The sequence below is a fragment of the Pteropus medius genome, unplaced genomic scaffold, assembly GCF_902729225.1.
Source record: "Pteropus medius unplaced genomic scaffold, Ma_sr-lr_union100, whole genome shotgun sequence".
NCBI classification, from domain to species: Eukaryota; Metazoa; Chordata; class Mammalia; order Chiroptera; family Pteropodidae; genus Pteropus; species Pteropus medius.
This window is the reverse complement of record NW_024349799.1, coordinates 16,099,515-16,122,827: the sequence shown is the minus strand read 5'-3', so window position 1 is coordinate 16,122,827 and position 23,313 is coordinate 16,099,515. Positions and strand designations below refer to the sequence as shown.

Here is a 23,313-nt window from a genome sequence, read left to right as displayed (position 1 = left end):
ATTAAATTATTCTTGAGCTTTTAGTTTTAAGTTTCTAATGTGTTGCTTACTTTATAAGCTGTGGGTACTCTATGGGTCAAGATATGGCTTACATAATTAAGTGTCAGTAATCATCAATTTTGTTCATGTACATTTACCCTTCCCTTATCCTTGTTAAGTCGATAGACACTCAAGGACTGGCAAAACTTAGTTTTGCAGGAAAGAACTGTTCCGATAAAATTATAATTAAGAAGCATTTTAATATTAGAGATAACTTTAAACCATTAAAATGAGGGGGTACAAGCTATAAACTTAGCATACTATCATAGAATAAGACATTCATTTAGAATTAGAAAAAACTTGAAGTGTTAAAGAAGCTGAATCAACAGGTGCCTTTTCATGCTCTCTTTATATTCTTTCAAAGAGAAAATCAGCTACCTCCCTCCTAAGGCAACCTATTCCAATATCTCCCATTATTTTTTGAGCCTTAAGTCCACTATGATACTCATAGTTGTTTGCTTGGGATTTCCTTTAAAATACTGTTAATTTAAATAATTTAAAACTTAATATATATACAAGATTAAACAAATTTTAAATATATAAGTACATAAGAAAGTGTTCTTTCTACCACTGACCCCCAATATTCAATCCCTGAGGCAATCACTTTACTAGTGTTTTGTGTTTTCTTTCAGAGATAATCTACCTATAAACATGCATTCCTGCAAAGCTGTCTAGAGATAATCAATATTTGTTTTTATAACAAACTGCAGTACACTACATATGTCTTATACAGAGTATCACATAAACTTAATATTAGTAATCACTATCGGTAGATATAAATCTGCCTTTTCTTTGATGCTTTATTCCATTTTGGAAACATGATTTTGCTACTATAAACAATGCTGCTATGACTATCTTTGTATAAACGTTGATGCCAATGCCCACCTAATGCTTTAGGAAATAAAGATGCTCTAGTAGTATTGTAAAATTGGTGACAATAAGTTTTAATTCAGTGGCATGTTGAAAAACTAAACAAACAAAAAAAAAACAGTGGAGAAAGATAATAGGGAATTAAAGCAAAGAGTAAACACTTTATGATCCAGGTAATTATTAGCATACCAAAGATTAAAGTACAGTAACTAGTGGAAGACAAGGTCAGCACATTGCATTCTTGAATAAAGGGGTTAAAGAAGCGTAAATTCAAAAATAAAATAAATAAAATAAAGAAAGGTAAATTCTTACTATTGTGAGTCTGTATCTGTGTGCTGCTCATATCTCACAGCCTGTACCTTCTGGCCTGTTCTACTACTAATAAAACTCAATTCATTAAGAAATATCTTCTTTACACAGAGCTGAAACCTACTTCTTAATTTCCTCCAAGTAATTCTACTGAGGCCTTCCAAACAATACAAAATAAGAAAGCAATGGCTCTCTCAAAATATTCCATCAAACACTGTGTTGTCAAAAGCCTGTATTACAAATCATCAACAAAAATAAATTTCTCTTTGGTGAGAATATCTCAAATAAGGGAAACAAGCTAAAATACATCATTTATTTTCTTCTTTTAATCTAAAAAACCAACAGCAAGCAAATACTGGGGGAAATGTCAAGGGTAAACGAATCGTATACAGTATTGTAAATATTTAATGTTCCAATCTAGCTCCCCTCCTATTTCAGGGTCAAGCCCTAATGCCTGAAACTGCCTGAACACACTGTACAAAGCTTACAACTCTGAAGCTCATATAACAGATAATGTGTATATGTTACATATAATATGTAATGATTATAATCCTAATGGACTTTAAAAAATTGATAAATGGTGGTATTTTTCCAGGTGAGAATATTAAAGGATAAAAATGCAAAATGATTATTCCTTTTTCTTTATTGAAAAAAAAAATTCCAACACTTTGAGATTACTGCTGCTAACCTTTTAGCATAGACTTCTCATACCATGTTTTGTCCATATGTTCACATCACCATGTACGTGTATGCATGCCTTCTTAATCAAATACCTTAACCTGTTAATTTCATTCAACATGTTGTGAAAATCTTTCCTTGTCAGTAAATATTTACATCATAGTTATTAATATTCAAACAATATTCTATTATACAGATGCACCAAATTTTACTTATGCAATCATCTATTGCTAGATGTTCAGGCTGCTTCTAACTTTTTACCATTTTAAACACTTTTCAGACATTTCAACAGCTATTGTAAAATTGCTTCCCAAGGTTGTACCAATTCATATTCCTACCAGTAGTTACGATTATCATTCCTTTACCATCTTTACTTTCAAACATTTGGGTTAGCATTTACTTATTAAATAAACAAACAGTTGACATCCTTGAATTTTGCTTATATAATTTTTATGAACTAGATGTTAAATTTTTAAAACTTCTACAATACAGCATGTCCTTGAATGACATCATTTCATTATAACATTATATAACTCTTGTTTATACATCAATTAGCCTATGGCAAAATTGTTTTCTTCAGTTCCAGAACCCATTGATGACATAAAGCGAAGACTTACTGTATTTCCAAATTCTATGCGCCTTAAACCCAACATCTATATTTTAAAAAGTTGTTATGTGGCAAATTAGAAAGATATAGGTAATTCCAAATGTGCATAAAACAGAACCTCAAAATAGTTGTATGTTACATTAAAACTTCTTATAAAATATTAAATTCAATTTTAAAAACAAAATTCACTGTCTCTTTTGATCCTAAAACCATCCTGTTAAATTAGGGAGAAAAGTGTATTGCCTTTATCTTACACACTGGCAGACTGATTTATCTAAGGTCATAAAACTAGCAAGTTAGTGAAATAATTTAGGAAAATAATTCCAACTGACATTTATTGAGTGGGTGGAGAAGAAACTAGCGCTCTGCACCTTCCTCCTTTAACCAGTTGTTCCATTTTTTATATATTTCCGTATACTGTATTTCTTCATAAATATTTTTAAAATGGATTTATACTGTTCTTTTAAAAGCCCTATATACACAAATCCTTGAAACCAATGACTCACTTTTAACCACTAGGCTTTTGCTTTGGTAACTGACTAGATATCGAAGACGGGAGAAAATAGTTGATTCACAAGTTTCAGGAGGATCACAGTACTATCTATTCACGTATTTACTTGAACAGGGAACACAAAAGAGGAAAGAAAAAGAGGTAAGAAAGAATATAATAAGCTCAGTTTCAAACCTTTTGACTTGAAGTAGCTATAAAATATTTAAGTGAAGATATATGATAGAAGAGGTAACTGGTAATAGTCTACTGCTGTCCTCTGATACTATTATAATAACAAATCTGTTTGTTTTCTAAATTATTCCAAGTTTATTAAAATGCCAGGATTAGATTTTAAGCATTTTAACTAACTTCCTATACTCTCTCTTCTTTTATTCCCCAGAATAATTTTGTAGCCATAACACCACACCCAAATATATACTCACATTCCTTAAATGGAAATAAGGTTTTTAAAAGTTACTCTAAATGCTATGAACTGCTAGTTAAATGATAACTCTAAAAAGGTTGCATACTGCCAACAATAAAAGCAGAATACTTAGGTTCCCAGTATCTCTCACAAATTTAAACCAGAGCAGAGGGAATTAGAGGGCATGCATTAGAGAAGACTGAGGCAGATGCTGTTTTTCACAGGTACATAAACAGGCTTACAGAGCTTAACTGACCTTTGGTTAGCAAGTGGTGCAGCTGGGACTCCAACTTGGTTCTCCTGAAGCCAAAATAATGTTAACATAGTTTCTCAAGATGTGTACTCTAACATTCTAACACTCTAAAATGTTCTGGGAATTCTAGAAATAGTTTAATTTCATTGTTTATATGAGGAGAAACGAGGGTAAGTCAAAAGTCGACAAACAGATGTTTTCTTACCAGGCCCATTAAAAGAGATACACTAAAAAAGGCTGATCTCACATATTCAGGAATTAGGAAAGCAATGGAGTTAAGGTGCACTGTTCTAAAAGGCTGCAGAGGCTCAATGAATCTGGGATGCCTACAGAGTTATGAGGGCAAACCCTTAAGATAACAGAGAAAAACAGGCAGGATCAACCATGTAAGTTCACTCTCTGAGGAACATAGTGTCCTGCAGTAATTGTAAGACATTTTAACTATGAGATCCATTTAGAATTTGGTAAAAAATTATATTACATAAGAAACCCATGAAGAAGTCAGGCTATATGATAGGAAAGATAGCCAATATAAGTGCCATGTATTGAAAACTCTGAAACATTTACATTTTTAAATGTAAAGCATATTTTCACTATAAAACAAGAAGGGGGGAAGGAATGAGTGTTATAGTCTCAGCTTCATACTAGAGAGTATGAAAGAGGATTAAGTTATGGTCCTTTGTCTTCCAGGAACCTGTAAATCTGAGGAACAAAATGAAGTTAATAAAGTATGTGAAACCTGATTAAAGGAGAAAAATAGGATTCAATGGAAGAATCTTTTTATAAAGGCAAAATTTCAGTTGGGCCTTAAAGAAAAAAGAAAAAGTAGGCATTATACACACAGGACTGAGGGAAAGAAAGGAAATGGGAATGGTACATGATGGAGATCTCAATATATGCTTGATAAAATTCTTCAACATTCTTGGTTTTAAAACATTCCTTAACAATGGAAAGATCTTCATCAACATTAAAAAGATATCTCTTCATAAATGTTGTGAAAAGAAATCTCTCAAACCTTCAACCAAAAATATAAAGTTAATGGTAAAAGACTAGATATATTTGCATTTATGTCAAGAACAAGACAAGGATGCCTATAATCAGTACAATTACTTTAAATTGTTCCAAAAATAATCCATCTAAATAACAGATATAAATACTGAAAATGAGATTTAAATGAGAGAAATAGCTGAAAACACAAGATAGAAACAGACTGTGGACAAGCAAGGCAAGAAAAAGCAGTTTAATGAAAGTGGTATTTTTAAAAAACCTATTTATCAGATGCATACAGGCAGATTAGATGGAACAGCAACTAAATAAAGGAAGGTCATCACATAATAAGTCAAGCCCTAAAAAATAAGAGTATCTCTTAAAATCAGGTCATAGCATAATAAGTATCTCCAGACCCTCCTAGCTAAATATAGGTTCTATTTGTTGATGGAGCAGTTTTATCCCTGCACTGAACTGCAGGATAGTCAATAATCTATAATACTGCTAATAATAGATTTATATTTTTAGAACCAGCATAGGTCAAGTCATAACATACAGCTGTCATGCCACTGTTACCTGATCAGTTACTTGTCTCTCATCCCCTTTCATCACTCTCTGATACTTAATTGCATCCCAGCCTTCAGCTGACTTCCAACCTCATACAGGAAACAGGAACTACTTAGCATATATAACTAATTTCTTAACTTCCTTATTTATGTTTGTGCTACTGCATTCCTCTTCTACAATATGTCTTTTCTTCTAATAAGATCCTTTAGAATATGGTCAAATCTTTCAATGAAATGGAATGTGATATGGCACAATAATAAAAGGGCTTTATATGAGTTCTACAGGAAGTCAACAATTTTGACCTTGATGAGAACACCTTGATTATATTTAGGGATGCCTACATTTCACTCTTGTCAACCAATGTTGAAATACATTTTTGAAACAATCAGCAATTTCTTCATTTTGCTTCAAATTCACAAATGAAATATTTGTTTTTGTTTACTGGCTTATTGTTTTGACAAGACTAATATTAACAACAAGAGAAAATACCAGTACTCCTATAATATAGGATGTCATTACTTGTTATCTGGAATGATGAGTATGATACGTTATACTAAATGAAATGTTTCAATTAAACAACCTTCAAAGAATAAAGATTAAATATAACACAACCAAGAACACTCTAATCTCCCTTTGAAAATTCATAAGACCCTTTATAATCTTCTACCTCAAGGCAATAATTAGAAACTTTAATGATCATTATATGGTAAGTGGTAATACAGGCAACATGGTTATAAGGTTCCATAATTATCAACTTTTTAAAGTTTAAAAAACAGCAAAACCTCAACACTTAGTTGGATAAAAGCAGTGTATTAAAGTCTATGTTTAAATATATATTTACTTTTATAGTTAATATAAATACATAGCTGTTTTTATAAATATAAAAACTGGAAATTGCATCCAATTCATTCACATATTTTGCTTTTGTTGCCCAGTATGAAGAAAATTCTAATTCACATGGGTAAGTAATGCAGTTAACTAGATTTAAAAAGTTCAACTTGCAGTCTCAGAATATTCTGCAATTAAACTGAATCAGAAGATATTTTAAAAAGCAGGAAATACCTGTTTGAAAGCTGAAATGTATCACTAACAAGATCTAAATATTGCTCTTATTCCTACATACAGATTCTAAAGCCAGACAAGAAATGTCCAAAACTTTAAACACTAAAATTATTTGTAATAGGATACTGCCATAATACAAGGTATTGTGTCCATTTACAACTATTCACAACATAACAATGTGCCTATGTGCCAGAGCCTTGTCAGACTGCTAACTAAAATCCATGAACATGTACATGTTGCTGCAGTGTATACTCATGTACAATTTTAAGTGTGTAGTAGGAAAGTACAGACCTTTACTTTTTTTTTAAAGGCCAGAGCAAAACCATTTTCTTCTAATCAGTGCTATACACACACATTCATACATACATAGATGCGTATGTATATATAATGTTCAAATGTATGTGCAAGAGAAACTCGAACACCTCAACTGCAGAGGTTAGTTTATTAAAGCAAAATGCAGATTTAAAATATATTACAGTATGAAAAGACATGGAAGAACCTTAAATGCATATTGCTAGGAAGTCATTCTGAAAGGTCTACATACTGTATGATTCCAACGTTCTGTTAATGACAAAATAGTACAGACAGTAAAAAGATCAGTGGTTGCCAGGGGTTCAGAGAGGGAGGGATAGACAAATATGTGGAGCACAGGGGATTTTTAGGGCAGTGAAACTATCTATAGGTAAAGCAGGATATAAGAGAAAGTCAAAGAAAATTAGTTTTACATGTGCTGGCCAGAACTATCTAACAGAAATAAAAAATTATCCAAAAAAAGCTTGAGATCTATTAGGGAGGTCAAGGCTCACCTGAGGAGGATGTGGAAAGCTGAGAAGCAATATGTTCCAGGGCAAAGGACTGTACTAGTATGGTAGAAAGGTATTCTAAGACCACACAAATGCAAGTTATTCCAGCTCAGTCATTCTTTCCCATAGCACTGTCCTCAAAGATGATCAGTAAGAAGGAAGAATGAAATATAGGATTCATGCAGATTTCCTTAAGAAGAAAAAAGTTAACAAAGCAAGTAACAAAAGACCATGTTTTAGTAAGGAAAAATAACCCCAGAAGAAGCAGAAAATTATAGATGAATACTCTATACTCTTGAAGAAACCTAAAGTAAAATAAAACCAAAAAGAGAGAAAAGGAATCCTAAAAGACACGATATGATATAACCAAATATAATAAAAGAAAATATCCCCAAATTAAAGAACATCCAAAATCTAGTTTGGTGAACATGAAGGTAAGAGAAAAAATACTATGGATTGGCAGGCAGAAAAGCAAGGAGAAATATCTGGCTGACCTAAAACTTCTCCATTACAACCTATGATGCCAAAGAATAATAAATATCTGTAGTTTTATTATTTAAAGAAAAACAAAATTCTTTTATTTACATAAAAACTACATTTACCTTATGAAATACTGAGACAATACTGTCACGAATTTTCTTTATTCCACCTTTAACCAATCTCATTCTTTTCAGAGGCAACCACTGCTAACAATTTAGTATACCTTTTCCAGTTGAACTTTATCTGTGCATCCACACAGATATAGGCACAAAAGGAATATGTAACACAGTTGAAAGGGGTTTGTAATATAAATGTATCATACCATCCTATTTAGCAACCTGATTACTTCACTTAACAATAGGGACCTGGAGTTCTTTCTACGTAATACATGTAAATATACTATATTTAATATATGCTATATTACATGTACTACATACATATTTAATATATATTAAAATATATTAAAAATACTATATTTTTAAACCACTACCTAGTATCTCATAGAATGGATGTGCCATATTTAACACATCACTACTGATGAATCAAATTTTAGGTTGTTACCAATTTCTTACCACTGAAAACAATGCAACATCCTTTTACATAGCAATTCCTAAAGAAATGTTTGCACTTGTGCTAAGAAAGCTCTTTATAAATGTAACTTAGATCAAAGACCCTATATATTTTAAAAGATACTGTGAAAATGACCTTTGAAGAAACTGTAACAATGCATACTCCCACCACCAGTGTCTGAAATAATCCATTTCCCCATACCTTTGCTAGCAAAGGCAATTTTTTCATTTTGGACAACCAGTTGGAGAACAAACTGTATTTTGTTTTGTTTATAGATGATGTTAAACATTATTTCGTGTTTACTGGCCAATTTTCAATTTATTTTGTGAATGGCCTTAGTAGTATCTTTTTCTCATTTTTCTACTGCTTGTGATAATTTGTAGCATTTAGGGTTTCTTTATATACTCTAGATGTCACTCTTTTGTTACATGTGTTGCAAATATTTTCCCCATTTAGTCATTTGTATTTTAATTTTATTTGAGGTCTTTCTTCACACAGAAATTTCTATATGAAGTCAAATTTAATTCTGATAAGTCAAATTTAGCACTTTTTCTTTTGGTTTCCACATTTAGTATCTTTAGAAAGTCCTTCCCTTTCAAAAGGCTGTATTTTCTTCTATTTTTACGTTGTTATTTTGTTTAACATTTGGGCTTTTACTTCATCTGGAGTCAAGTTTACTTAGTACAACCTGCTGTACTAATGCTACTTGCTAAACAGTACATCTTTCTCTATTGATGTGAAATGATACCTTTATCATATGTTCAATTTCCATAAATAAACTGTCCCGTCTCTAAACTTTATTAGTTCTCTTAACCTATTTGACTACTTTACAGCAGTTTACTTACTAGCTTTACACTAATGTTTGAATATCTGGTACAATTAGATCCTTTCTCAATAATCCTTTAAAACTTAACTATTTTTCTTTTCCAGATGAATTTTAGAATCAAGCTGGTCAAATTCATGAAAAACAAAAATCTGTCTGAATTTTTATTAGGACTATATTTAATTTTACTAATAATTTGGGAGTTCTGACATCTTTCTATTATTCACTTTATTCACCAGAAACAGGGTAAGGATATCTTTTCCACTTTATCCAATAACAAAAACAATTTATTTCTGTATGTCATCTTGTTTCTGGCCACCATACTAATTCCAATAATTCTAACTGTTAATTATTTTCAATTTTCTATGCAGATACTATCAACTACCAATAAGTTTGGTCTCTTTCCTCCCAACAGTTCTAGCTAGTTCTTTTTGTTGCCTTACTGCATTGGCTGGAATCTCAAATACAAGTTTTAATGGTAGCAGAAATATGGGAACAGAACCTGTTCTTGACCTTTGTGGGAATGCACCTAATATTTCTAAATATTTGCTGTAAATTTCTGGCAGAGAGCTTTAAACAAGTTAAGAAAGTATCCTATTCCTTATTTTTTAGAAAAAAAAAATCAGGAATGGGTATTAAAAATACGATTTCCATAACTTTTGAATTGGTCAAATGATTTTTCTATTACTATAATAATTACATTAATAGGTTTATTAATGTTAAAAACCTTTGTGTTCTTGAACTAAATCAAACTTGGCCGTGATTAACTTTTTTCATATGCTACTGGATTCAATTCTTATATTATTTAGTGTCTTTATATCTGTGTTCATATTAAAAATTAGCTTGTAATATTCTTTTTTTTCCTTTTTGCCTAGTGTTGCTATCAGGGCTATTCTAGCCTCCTAAAATGAGATCCTAAGTTTTCCATCTCTTTCTATGTTCTAGAAGAGATAATATAATCTGGCAAATTACTGGTCCTTAAAGACTCAACAGAATTAAGAGTCTAGGCTTGAAAACTGTCTGGACTTGAAGTCTGTAACTATCTTTATAATTTCCTCTATAGTTAATGATCTATTCAAGTTTCCTATTTCTTCTTTAACCAGTTTTATTATATACATTTTCCTAGAAAATCACCCACATCATTTACATTTTCAAATTTAATAGGACAGAACAGTCTCATAATTTTGAAAATCACTTCAGTTCATTTTATGTTGCCTTTCTTGTTACTATATTGTTCATTTGTCTTCTCTTTTTATTAATCAGTTTTATCTATTTCATAGTCTTTTTAAAAAGCTAATATTTAATTTTACCAATCAAGTTTATCAGGTTTTATTTTCTATTTTATTGATTTCTGCTTTTATTTATTATCATTTCTTTCCCTCTGCTTCCTTTGGACTTATTTTTTCTTATTCTTGAATTGAATGTATAGTTCATTTCTGATTTTGTTTTTTTAAGATTCATTAAAGACTATCTAATTTTCTGTATGCTGTGTTGGCTACATCCCACAGGTCTCTGTTAGAAGAACCCTCATTATTATTGATTTACTTCTGAAGTTTCATTTTGAACTCTTAATTCCGGTTGTTAAAAGTACATTTTTAAAATGTCCACGTGGATAGGTTTCTCTTAGCTCTCCTTTTGCAATTAATTTTTTTAAATAACATTTTTAATTTTTCAGTTATTGTTGCATACAACATCATATTAGTTTCAAGTGTACAACACAGTGACTAGACATCTATTAACTCAAAAAGTGATCAACCCAATAAATTTAGTGCCCCTTTGACACCGTACATAGTTATTACAGTATTTTGACTATATTCCTTTTGTTACACTTTATATTGCCATGACTATTTTCTAACTACAAATTTTTATTTCTTAATCCCATCCCATTTTTCACCAGCCCCTCTCTCAACCACCCTTCTATCTGGCAACTCTCAAAATGTTCTCGGTATCTGTGTTTTCTGTTTGTCTGTTCTTTAGATTCCACATATAACGTGCAATCATACGGCATTTATACTCCTATATCTGACCTACTCCACTCAGCATAGTACCCTCTAGAATCACCATGAAATATATTTTTCCATCCCATTACTTTTAGTCTGTCTTTTAATATGAAGTGAGTCTCTTGTGGGCAGCATATGTAAGGGTCTTGTTTTCTTATCCAATTCAGCCATTTAATTATTTTTTATTTGAAATATTTGTTGATAGATATGTAGTTATTGCCATTCTTTATTCATATTTTTTGACACATTTTTTTCTCCTGAAAGAAGTCCCTCCAATATTTCCTGTAATACTGGCTTGGTGGTGATGAACTCCTTTAGCTTTTTCTTGTCTGGGAAGCTCTTTATCATCCGTCCTTTGATTCTACATGATAACTTTGCTAGGTAGAGTAATCTTGGTTTTAACTCCTAGGTTTTTATCACTTGGATTATTTTGTGCCCAAGCCCTTCTGACCTGCAAAGTTTCTGTTGAGAAACTGTCTGACAGTCTTATGAGAGCACTCTTGTAGGTAACTGTTTTTCTCTTGCTGCTTTAAAGATTCTCTCTTTGTATCTAACCTTTAGCATTTAAATTGTATGTCTTGGTGTGGGCCTCTCTGAGTTCATCTTGTTTAAGACTCTCTGAACTTCCTGGGGTTGTATGTCTATTTCTTTCACCAGGTTAGGTAAATTTTCTGTCATTATTTCTTCAAATAGGTTTTCAATTCCTTGCTCTCTTCTACTTCTGGTACCCCTATTGTTATGCTTGATGCTATAACTTCATTTTTTTAGATTCTTTTTTCTTGCTGCTGTTTTGTTTGGGTGTCCTCTGCTACTCCATCCTTTATATCACTGATTCGATCCTCCACTTCATCGACTCTCAAGATTCCTTCTAATATACTCTTCATCTCGGATATTGTATTCTTCATTTCTGACTGGTTCTCTGTTTTCCATCTCCATTTTTATGTTTTCTATCTCTTTGTTAAAATTCTGAGTTCATCTACTCTTCCCCTAAGTTCACTGAGCATTAACTAGTGTTTAATAACTCTGTGTGTGGTAGATTGCTTGTCTCCATTTTGTTGCATTCTTTTTCTGAAACTTTGTTCTGTTCTTTCATATGAGACATGCTTCTTTGTCTCTCCATTTTGGCTCCCTCCCTGTGTCTATTTCTATGTATCAGGTAGGGATACTAAGTCTCCTTGTCTTAGTAGAGTGGCTTTATGCAGTAGGTGTCCTGCGGGGCCTAATGGCACAGTCCTGGGAGGCGTCCAGCTGCAGACCAAGTTCAGCCACAGCCTGTGCACCCGGAGGTAAGAGTAATCAAGCAATCCACAGATGGCTGCCACCCGTGCTGGGTTTATAAGTGCCTTGAGAGGCCATGACAGAAACCAAGGTTGGCTGCTGCTAGTGCAGGGCTTGGAGCTGCTCAGCAAAAGGTATAGGGCATGCCAAGACCAGATGCTGCTTCTACAGGTTTTGAGAGCCTTTGAGAGACTTTAGGAAAGTCCACAGCAGGGCCAAGACAGTTCATTTGTATGGCATAAACCACTGGAAGCAGGTTGGGTGGGCCCGCAAGTTGGGAGAGCTGGAGTCTCAGGGATTCACCTGGGTGGAGTGACCTATGTTTTCCAGGTTAACAGCAACTCAGATGTGGAAGCATCTGCATCTGCAGGCTGGGAGGGCTCAACAAAGAAACAATGGATACTGCCAGCACTTCTCTCCTGGAGAAAGCCTCCCCTCCAGCACTTGCCCTAAAGCCCAACAACTCAGCACCTTCCTAGATGTCTCTGCCACCCCTCCAGCAGCTGCCCCAGCGCAGGAACTCGGAGTAAGCAAGTCCATCAGCAAGTAAGCTGGGAATAGGCCCTTTTAAAAAAAATATCTGACAGCACTGCCACCCTGAACATGTCCAATCTCGTCTGATCTCAGAAGTAAGCAGGGTTGGGCCCAGTTAGTACTTGGATGGGAGACCACTTAGGAAGACCAGGTGCTGTAGGCATAAAAAAGAAAGAAAGAAAGAAAGAAAAATGTCTGCAACTCACACAGCCCTTCATCTGACTCAGCTGCAGCTCCCCTGGTTTTCACGGCCAGGAGTGGTAGGGATTTCTCTTCTCGGAGCTGGAATCCTGGGCTGGGGAGCCCAGTGTGGGACCAGGACCCCTCAACTCTTCAGGTGGAGCAAGGGGCTCTGCAGCCAAGATAGCTCTCCTGATTCTCGATCGCCACGCATGGTTGTGGAAGTGGGGTGGTTCGCATCTCCACACCTCCTACCACTTTGAGGTGACCTGGTATTTTTGTCCTAGTTGTAGGCTTCTGTTCAGCCAGACATCAGGTGAGGTCCGTGTGCTGGCTGCTCTATAAATTTGTTAAAATTCTAGTATGGTAGCAAGAGGAGGCATGCATAGCCTCTACCTTCTATGCCATCTTGACAAGTCCATCTAATTTTCATTTTTATTCTATTATGGTCAGCAATGAGGTCTATGTGATTTCTGCTTTCCTGAATTTCAGATTTTTCTTTGTAGCCTAATGCATGGCAATACTCTAAGTGGGAAAATGTAGCCTAAGAATTATTTATGTAACTTTTTACTTGTTATTCATTTACAGGAGCAAGGAAAAAATTATTCCCTAGTTTGCAAAGGACTCGGGAGGTCCATTTATGAGACCACTTTGAAAAAGGTAAATAACAACAAAATCTGCCAAACCAACAGAGTAATCAAAATAAGAACATAAGAATGATTCAAACTCATCAAATTGTACACATTAAATATGTGCAAGGTATCAATTATACTTCAATAAGCTGTTAAAAAAAGAATACAAGAATGGGAAAGTTGTGGCACAAAAGAATTAGGGTGAGCAACAAATCAAGCCGAGTGCAAATATTATGTACCAGGACAACCTAAAAATAAGACTTTCCTTATCTTTCATGGGGGTGGGGGGAGATCAACAGGTAAAATGTGATAAAGAAATAGACATCTAAATTCATTTTGTTAAAAGTAACTATCAGACAACCTAACAACAGATAATATCATTTCCAAATTCACATAAGAGGTGTAATAACAGTTTGTAAAATACAATTCTATTTTATAAATCTTAAGAAAAAAGATATTCATGAAATTTTTATAAATACATGAAAAATATCTGAAAAAATAATATTACACAGAGGTAATGGTGGCCACCTTTGAAAGTGGAACTGGGAAACCGAGGAGGGGGTAATGTTTACAGTTTGTCTTGTATAAATTTGGTAATAGAATTCTGTTTAATGAATAATGACCTTGAAATTAGAAAAATGGTTCTGTCTATATTACTAGTCAAGAAACTGGATAATTTTTCACCCCTTCTTTAATCCACCCCCCGCCCCAAGTTCCACCTCTGAGCCATGGATGTTGCCATTTCCCCTTAAGAACTGGATCTCTGAAGGCAGGGTGTCCCCTCCCACACGCACCCAGGGCCTGGCGTGCCCCGGGCTATGGTCTGTGGCTCCACCTGGGGCATTAACCCAGGACCTTCTGCGTGCAAAGCAGACATGCTAACCACTACATTATGGAGCCACCCCCAGGAAACTAGATAATTTTAATTTCTCCAATCTTCAATTTATCTATAAAGTTGTCATAGTCATATAAATGTTTTTTATATTATTCATGTTCATATATCTCAGAGCAGTACAAACACAGAAGGCAGGCAATACTCATTTACTGAGCTGAATCACATTTAGTAGTACTACTGCTCAAATTACCTGTTTCAAATATGTAAAAATTCTTTTCATTTCTGCCCCAAAAACACCTTGAAGAATTTCACAGGCTAACTGCTATCCAACCAATTAGAAAAGCTAAAACGTTATAAAGGCAAATTGAGGTGCCAAAATTTATCTTACTTTTAAGAGGTGCATAAACATTTGCTTCTATCATAGTAAATATTTATATTATTTTTGAAAATAGAAGAAAAAGTCAAAATCTTCATTTTATTTCCTTACTAAAAACTGGAAGATACTAAAATCTATTTCCCAAACTTAAACTTAGATAAATAAGACAAATGTTTTACTTGAGCCCTAAGTCAACTCTTATCTAAAATTTTCTACAAATTCAGCCACCTGAAATTAGGTTTTTCTCTTCTCAATTTTTATCCAAATTAAAAGCTGTATTTTTGGCCATAATGCTTAAATATTCATCCTGAGTATGAGGGTAAATAAAATGCACGACTTGCATGCAGTAAGCTCACACAAGGCATCTAAAAGAAAAAGATCTGAATTGACTTAGAAACAATAATCAAAAACCAGATATATCTTCAGTAATATAAAAGTACATATGTAGAGTTATTACAATACTATTTATAATTACAAAAGAGTGGAAACAACATAAATGCTCAAATATGGGAGAATGGTTGAAGAAACAATGGCATGTGAGCAGTGGAGTGCTATTTAGCTGTTAAAAAAGAAAAAGGAGGATCTCTATGAACTGATATAGACTTCCAGAAGATATTGCTAAGTGAAAAACAGCAAAGTACAAAAGAGCACATATAGTATGCTGCCACCTTTTATTTAAGAAAGAAAGGAAAAACAAGAAACATATGTATGTATCTTACCTTTATAAAACAATGAGGCTGGCTCTTACAAAGGGTAAGGGTGGTAACTTAGAAGGGATTCAGAAGAGAACAACACTTCTAGTACACATTTCTGTATAATCATCTATATATTCAAAGTAGATTAAATTAACAAGGATGAAAAGGGGAGACAACTAGAAAACTAGAACAGATGAACCACACTGTATCTCAAATGAATAATGTAACTACACAAAGAAGGAAAAATACAAAACTAATCCAAATACCTTACGAACAGTACAGTAAGCCCTCACTTAACATCATCAATAGGTTCTTGAAACTATGGTAAAATGACAGATAATGAAACCAATTTTACCAAAGGCTAATTGACTGATATAAAACAAAAGTTCCCATGGCATTTCATCAACAATGACATGAAGAAATGACAAGGCTAAACTAAACAACATCATTTCAGTACCTGCTATATTTGACTACATATTCTGTCTTACGCAGGTGGATAGGGGGAGAACCGCACACAAATTCTGAACTCTTTCCAGAAGGTTTTTTTTAAAACAGTATCAGCATAACAATTCTGAAACTATTTTAGGAGTATTATAGGACTGAACAAATGAGTCAATATACTGATACTGTTGAGAGTCAGGGTCTCACTAAAGAAGAGATACCAATATGGCAGAGGGGAAGAGAAGAACCTTGTGAAAACAGACTGTAATTAAACTAATAGTATAGATCAATGATCTCTAAAATATGTATGTGTACATGTGTATGTATATATCAGTGGTTCTCAATTGGGGGAGATTTTCCCCTCACCACCACTCCAGAGGACAGTGACAACTTCTGGAGACATTTCTGATTGTGGCTTCTACTGGGTAGAGGCAGGGATGTTGCTAAACCGACAGTGTGCACGACAGCCTCCAGAGAAAAATTTTTAGCCCAAATTGTCAACAGTGCCAAGACTGAGAAACGTTAGTACATATGTATACCAAGGTGTCTGTATATGTAGTTATACATACATGTATTTCCTAGTTCTATCTACTTAAAGGGCCCAGAAGCAAAACAATCCAGCAGCAATACATATACTTAAGTGCCCGTATCTTGACCTTTAATACCATTCCCCACTAAGAGGAACTAGGGCTTGTTGGGGAAATGGCTGATTCTACGGTTAAGGCAAGACTGGTATACAATAAGCCTGAACATCTTGTTAAGCCAGAAAGTAAGGAAGTGCACATAAAAAATGACAGGGGCATATATAAAAGCCAACTGAAAAGGCTCCTATGGGACAATATGGGACAATTCGAGCACCAAAACAGTAATGGTAATGAATGATGAAACTACTGAAAATATAAGAACCCATGAGTTCATACCAATAATAAAAAGACAAGTAAATAAAAAGGACAAAAAGGTCCCTTGATTATAGTAAAATGCTGAGTGCTGACTAGTAAATGAAGAAAGAATAATAGTGTTGAAAAGTCATTACTTCTCAACCATCTGGGGGGAAATATTTATGAGAAATAAGATTTTTGCAGTCTTAAAGTGTCTCCTCACTTATTTGTTGAAAAGGAAGTAATAGAAACTATACAGCAGAGAAATCAAGCATCTTGACCGAGGGAACAAAATTAATATCATCATTTAAGGGCAGATAAACATTATGTGTCTCTCTATATGATATCCCAAAAATACAAAATTACTTATGCAGAATTCTGGCCAAGAATGCATAACCTGAATTTAATCATGAGGAAACAAATGCAAATAAGATCAATGTAAAATGAAAAACATGCTATTAAAAAAGGTGTGTGAAGGACTAGTCTTCAAAAATATCAATGTCATAAAAAAACAAAAGTTGAGATGAAATGTTCTGGATTAAATGAAACTAAAGAGACACAACAACTGAAAACAATATCTAATCCTGGACTGGATGGTATACTAGAGAGAATTTTTAAAATGCTATAAAAAACATTATTGGATCAACTGACAAAACTGGAATATGGAAGGCAGATTAAAGTAGTGTTTCAATGTTAAATTTACTGAAATCGCTAACTGTACTGTGGTTTTATAGAAGAATATCCTTATTCTTAAGAACTGTACACTGAAATACCTGGGAGAAAGGTCCTTGACATATGCAACTTATTCTCAAATGGTTTAGGAAAAAAAATTTATGTGTACATACACATACACAGCTACAGAGTGCAATGATAAAGCAAATGGTACAAAATGTTAACAATAGGTGAAAATGGATAAAATGTATAAGTATTCTTTGTACTAATCTTACAAATCTATAAATTTGAAATTATTTCCAAATAAAGTTTTTTAAAAGCCACAGGAAATTTTAGAAAAAATCTAGAACACGAAGCTAATTTTTTTCTACTATATCCTTCATCACAAAAATAGAGTGCTATAAAATATGGGAAGCTATATAAGATATCATGTAATAGCAGTGGTCAAGCCATTTTCATGCCTCTTTCATTAATGCATTTGTATTAACTATTATGTTAGCCACCTGATAAAGTTCCAATCTTATAACAACCATTGGATGATAAAAAAATACAAAGCAAGGGAATGGTCTTAGCAGTAATAACAACAAAAAAGCTTTCATTTTCTAATACATAGACTCCAGACAAAAAAAAATTTAAAACATGTTTACGACAAGCTTAAGGTTAAAACTTATCCCAACTTACTTGTTTGTTTTGCTTTAAACTTATAGACAATAAGGCCACAAGGGTAAATAATGCTATGCCAAAATAAGACCCAGTTTTATAAAACCAGTATTTGAACATTCATAACAACGGTTTTAGTCAAAGACTAGATCCCCCAAAGCCGTACTTTACTACTTTGTCCTTTATGAGAGGATTGAAAAAACACACACACACAAAACAGAAACTTACAGTTCATCTCGTTGTCTCTGGGACAGCACCATTTTGGCTATAATATCGAGCTTATCTGATATAGTGGTATGTCCCCTCCTTTGGGAAATCGAAACGCTTTGCGATCCCTGGATTTATAGTCAAATGAGCCACTAAGTGGCTACCACGCAGAGGAAGAGGATTCTTTCACAAGTGAATTCAATCAGTAACCAGGAGATATTCAATAAGTAAGGTTCATTCCACCTAAGAAGAGAGAGAGAGAAAAGATTATTTCTTTCACTTAGAATTTAAATTCTTCTAAATTATTAATTGCAGTACACTCTTTAGAAGACTAGGTTTATCGTCTACAGCCATGCCACCCTGAACAAGCCCGATCCTGTCTGATCTTGGAAGCTAAGCAAGGTCGGGCATGGTTAGTACTTGGATGGGAGACCACCTAGGAAGACTAGGTGCTGTAGGCATAAAAAATAAGAGATTGTAAACTGACAAGGTCCTTGCAATCTGTGAGATCAACCAAAGGTTGCCTCGCCTAAAAAAAAAAAGAAATATATATATACACACATACACATACACACACACATATATAAAAAGATTAGGTTTATTGTGATGCTAATATGAATACTAGATATTTTCAACCTACTGTGAAAATGAATGCCAAAATATAAAGTATTTTATGTATTTTAAATTATCTAGTTTACAATATTGTTTTACAAGAATGGTTTTAAACTTACTTCCTAACATGTCACCTACCAGATATAACTTTATATTAAATTTCAAATATTAACATACAACTTCTCTAGAAGACTGTAAATCTCACTTTAAGACAAAAAAAATCACATTTTATAATTTACAAAAAAGTAAAATCTGAAAAAGATATGACAAGGATTTCACAAACTGTCCATAAGCCAAAAGGTACCAACCGTTACTGAAGTAATCTTCAAGAATATCAGTCACCAATGATCTTAGAATAGCTGATATATTTATAATGTAAATAAACTATTTAAGGATCTAATAATGCCCTTTTAACCAATATTTCTAATCAAGAAATAATTTAATACTATTTCAATTTATTTTGCGTGCTTTAGAAGCATGTGTTTTAAAAACAAAAAACGGAACGGACTATCCTAGATTCTATCTGCTCGCATAGTAATCTAATTAACTAACCTACTTTTTAGATCATATTGCTTAATACTTCAGAGCCTTTTCCTTACACTTAAAACACTATAAAATATTTAAAAAGTATCGTAATCAAGTTGATGAGAGTAATGTAGTTAAAAAGAAGAAAAATCAAGCTTTCTTAAAGTTATTCTTCAAATCACCTATTTTACAAAAAAATTAGTTTGTCTTATCACATTGTATAAAAATAGCTACACAGAATTTACACTATATTTATGCGATATAAGATAATTTTACTTAAAATGCAGACTACTGGTATATACGAAATTTAATTGGAAGGGACACTTCTAAGAAACAGGAAATCATCCTCCAAATGAAATGAAATCATCATATAATGAAAGGCCTATGGGACCACCTATCAAGAGACACAACATGGACAGAGAAGACAAAGAGCATTTCTTTAGTACCTTTTTCATGCCATGCCAGGCACTGGTGAATAAGCCAGTCTAGGAAAAACGAAAGAACCCTGGTTTTAAATATGAACTCTGAGTCAAAAAGTGAACGCCCAGATGTTCCCAATGGCAGGGGCTAATTTTAATGGAGATGCTTCTCCATTGGGCAATTCTAGTAAATACAATCAGGGATTTATTTCATGATCTTTAATGATTCTTCCAACCTGGAGGCCAGCTAGCTCAAAATGATAGCTGAAAATCATCGCTACCACTCTGTCTAAATCCAGAGAAATATGACTGTCAGTAACAAACAAGGGACTGACACAAACACAATGGACAACCCAGAAAAATCATCCTTCCTTGGTGTTTTAACAACTCCTAATTATTTAAGCCTCACTTTCTTAAGTCTTAGTTGTCACCAAGCCAAAGCATCTAGGGTCTCATATATTCTGACATTCTGATAAAGGTCACAGTGGGGTAAAGATTATATGATGGTGGTGACTATCTGGTCTACAAGTACCTATTATCTGAGACAATGGTCAATGGTACACTGACAATTATATAAATCAAAACAAAAAAGCAACAGGACAAAAATCCCTGTTTTAATCAGGAAAAAATCCACCATATTATGTACACTGCAGGGTCAAATTAATTATGGAGAGTCTGCCTCTAGCCAAAAGAGCAAATCAATGTACAAGAATAACAATAGTAGTGAAATACTAGGGACAATCTAGTGGTATACTGCAGAAGTTAATTTATTCATTCAACAAATATTTACAAAATATTTGTGTGTGCAAAGTAAAAAAAGACTTGGTCTTTTTCCTCATTCAACCTGGTACTTTGCACACACAAAGTACTTGGTCTTTTTAGTTTATGAGAGGAGTCGCTGAAACAAGCAACTGAAACTGTGAAAAGTATCACAAGTACTACTACATAGCGGGTGATGACTCAGGATGAAGTTGAGGTCGTTAGCAGGGGCCTGATCACAAAACAAGCTCACATCTTTACAATTTATGCTAGGGGCAATGGGAAGCCATTAGATAAGTTATTTTGAAAACTCATTCACTTTTATAGTGAAGAATGGACCAAAAAGACAGAAAAGGAAGAGACCACACAGGAGGCCTATAGTAGTAAAGGTGATAGATGATGGGGATTCATACTAGCATAGCAGCAGTAAATGAAGAGAATTAGATGGAGTTAAGTTATTTACCACGCAAATCCTATAAGGTTGGTGGATAGATGTGGGCAGCAAGAAGGTGAGAGAAATATCAGTCAAGGATTCTAGGATAACTTCCAGAGATTTCTGGCTTAGAACTAAATTGAACAGGAAACTCCTATGTGTAAAGGGGATGAGGAAATTAAATCTGATTCATTCCACTTTAGATATGTTGATTTCAAGATGACTGAGAGATTTCTAGTAGGAAGTTATACAAACAAGTCATCTCTAAAGAAAACCTACCAAAAAAAAAAAAAAAGGTTTAGTGTATCAGTTTAAGAGATAATTTCAAATGACCATAATAATAGATGAGATGACCCATGGAGGAATGTGTAGAGCAAGATGAAGCAGAGAGACAGCTACCAGACAGGAAAAACAACCTACTTTGAAAAGAAAAAAAAAAAAAAGCCTACAACTGAGGCTAAGAGAAACCAGTTAAAGAGGTAAAAGTAAAAAAAGGAGAACGTATGTCATGGAAGCCAAGGAAGTATTTCAAAGAGATTCAATCAACAGTATCTAAAGTTTTCCAACTATTAAGCAAAATAAGGCCTGAAATGGGTCTGCTCCATTAAGCATAGAGCTCACTGATAACCTTGATGAGAATGGATTAAGTAAAATGGTAGCGACATGGTTTACCATGGCAAGAACCATATTTAAACTAGCTGATGAGTACAGGGAGATGAAGTAAAGATGGCACTATAAATAAATATCTTAGAAATAAATGGAAATGTTGAAAAGCAGTTTTTCTGTTCATTCTGCCCCTCACCCTCAACCAAGTAAGATGCTTAAATGCTAATGGTGAAGGAAGAAAAAGATAGGAAAAAAAACAGGAGTGAAGAATTTTAATATCACCATTTTCACAACTCAAAGACAACCAAACATGATGTATCCCTTGACAGAATTACACTACACCACCTATAAAGTATTCTTGCCACAGAATCAATCCTAATCTGTTCAAGTTTCTGGATCAAACTATCAATTTACAAGTATAGAGGGCAGAATATGTTAAAGGCACCATGGGGGTATAGCCAGAAATATCTAGGCTGTGAAAAGCCCTATAAAATAAATGACCCAATTTCCTCAAATAAATTCCAAGGAAAGAAAGAAAAATTAGAAAGGGAAACTTATAATTAAGAGAGACATGTGACACATCAACCAATTACAATGTATAGACCTTATTTAGCTCTGGATTTAAAAAAATTCCTTGTAAAATGAATGTTTGTATGAATAAACATCTGGGGAAATTTGAACACTGACTGGATGTCTGATGATATTAAAGAATTGGGAATTTTTCAAGAGTGAAAATAGTACTGTGGCTATTTTTAAGTCTAAAAGAAATACACGATGAAAAATTTATTAGTTAAGTGATATGTGTGGGATTTGCTTCAAAAACTTTGAGTAGAAAGAGTAGATGGGGGGAGATATATAAAACAAGACTGGCCTTAGGTTGATAACTGATGAAGTTGGGTAATGGGTACAAAAAGAGTTCATCACACTATTCTCTAATTTTGTTTATGAGTCCGACATTTTCTATAATAAAGTCTTTTTTAAAAAGTCAGAAGAATGAAATACTCAATTGAACAAGGAGGAGCTAAGGGAGGCAGAAGAGAAAGGAATGTGATTTACATGTAGAATTCTTACATATAAAGATGGGTCATCTCTTCTACCATGTTAGATAAGGGGAAAAACACGCAAAAATGCTTTTATATTTCAGGAAAATAGGAAGTGAGGTCATTTTCTGAGTAAGGGGCATAAGGAAGAAGGCACTTAGAGGCTTGAAATAGCTGCTGTGGGGAGCAAAGAAATGGAACAGGAAGGACAGTTTTTAGATTGAAGACTGAATTTTTGGTGGTGCCAATCTACAAAGACATGTTATTTTTCTTCAGCAAGTATGTACAGTCTGGCTGCAGACAATAATGAAAATTGCATATTTAGAGACCTAGGGTTGGGCTGAGGGTTTGCAAGGTATGTGATGGATGCATGATGAGGAGAGTTGAAATAATGGATCAAAGAGCCTAAACACCATTGTGCAGGAAAAAAAACAGGAAAGGCAAATAAATACAGAGTAGAGGGATCAAGAAAGCAGAGGTCTCTATAACCTGGGAGGACAGTCAAGAGAATGGGATTAAATTTAAAACCTCCCAATTTGTTAATTATTAACTTTGTTACTATTAACTAT

The 23,313-nt window shown here is 33.7% G+C and overlaps 1 protein-coding gene and 1 pseudogene across 1 annotated transcript in view; one reads left to right on the top strand and one right to left on the bottom strand.

The window, feature by feature from the left end:
- The window catches only part of PAFAH1B1 (platelet activating factor acetylhydrolase 1b regulatory subunit 1), a 68,537-nt gene that overhangs the window by 19,955 nt on the left and 25,269 nt on the right, over window positions 1-23,313 (bottom strand). The window contains exon 2 of the mRNA XM_039886540.1: window positions 18,372-18,593. Within this exon, the coding sequence (XP_039742474.1) occupies window positions 18,372-18,403 (32 nt within the window). The 5' untranslated portion in view covers window positions 18,404-18,593. The remainder of the gene's footprint in view (window positions 1-18,371; window positions 18,594-23,313) is intronic.
- Window positions 18,693-18,811, top strand: LOC120621229 (uncharacterized; annotated as a pseudogene).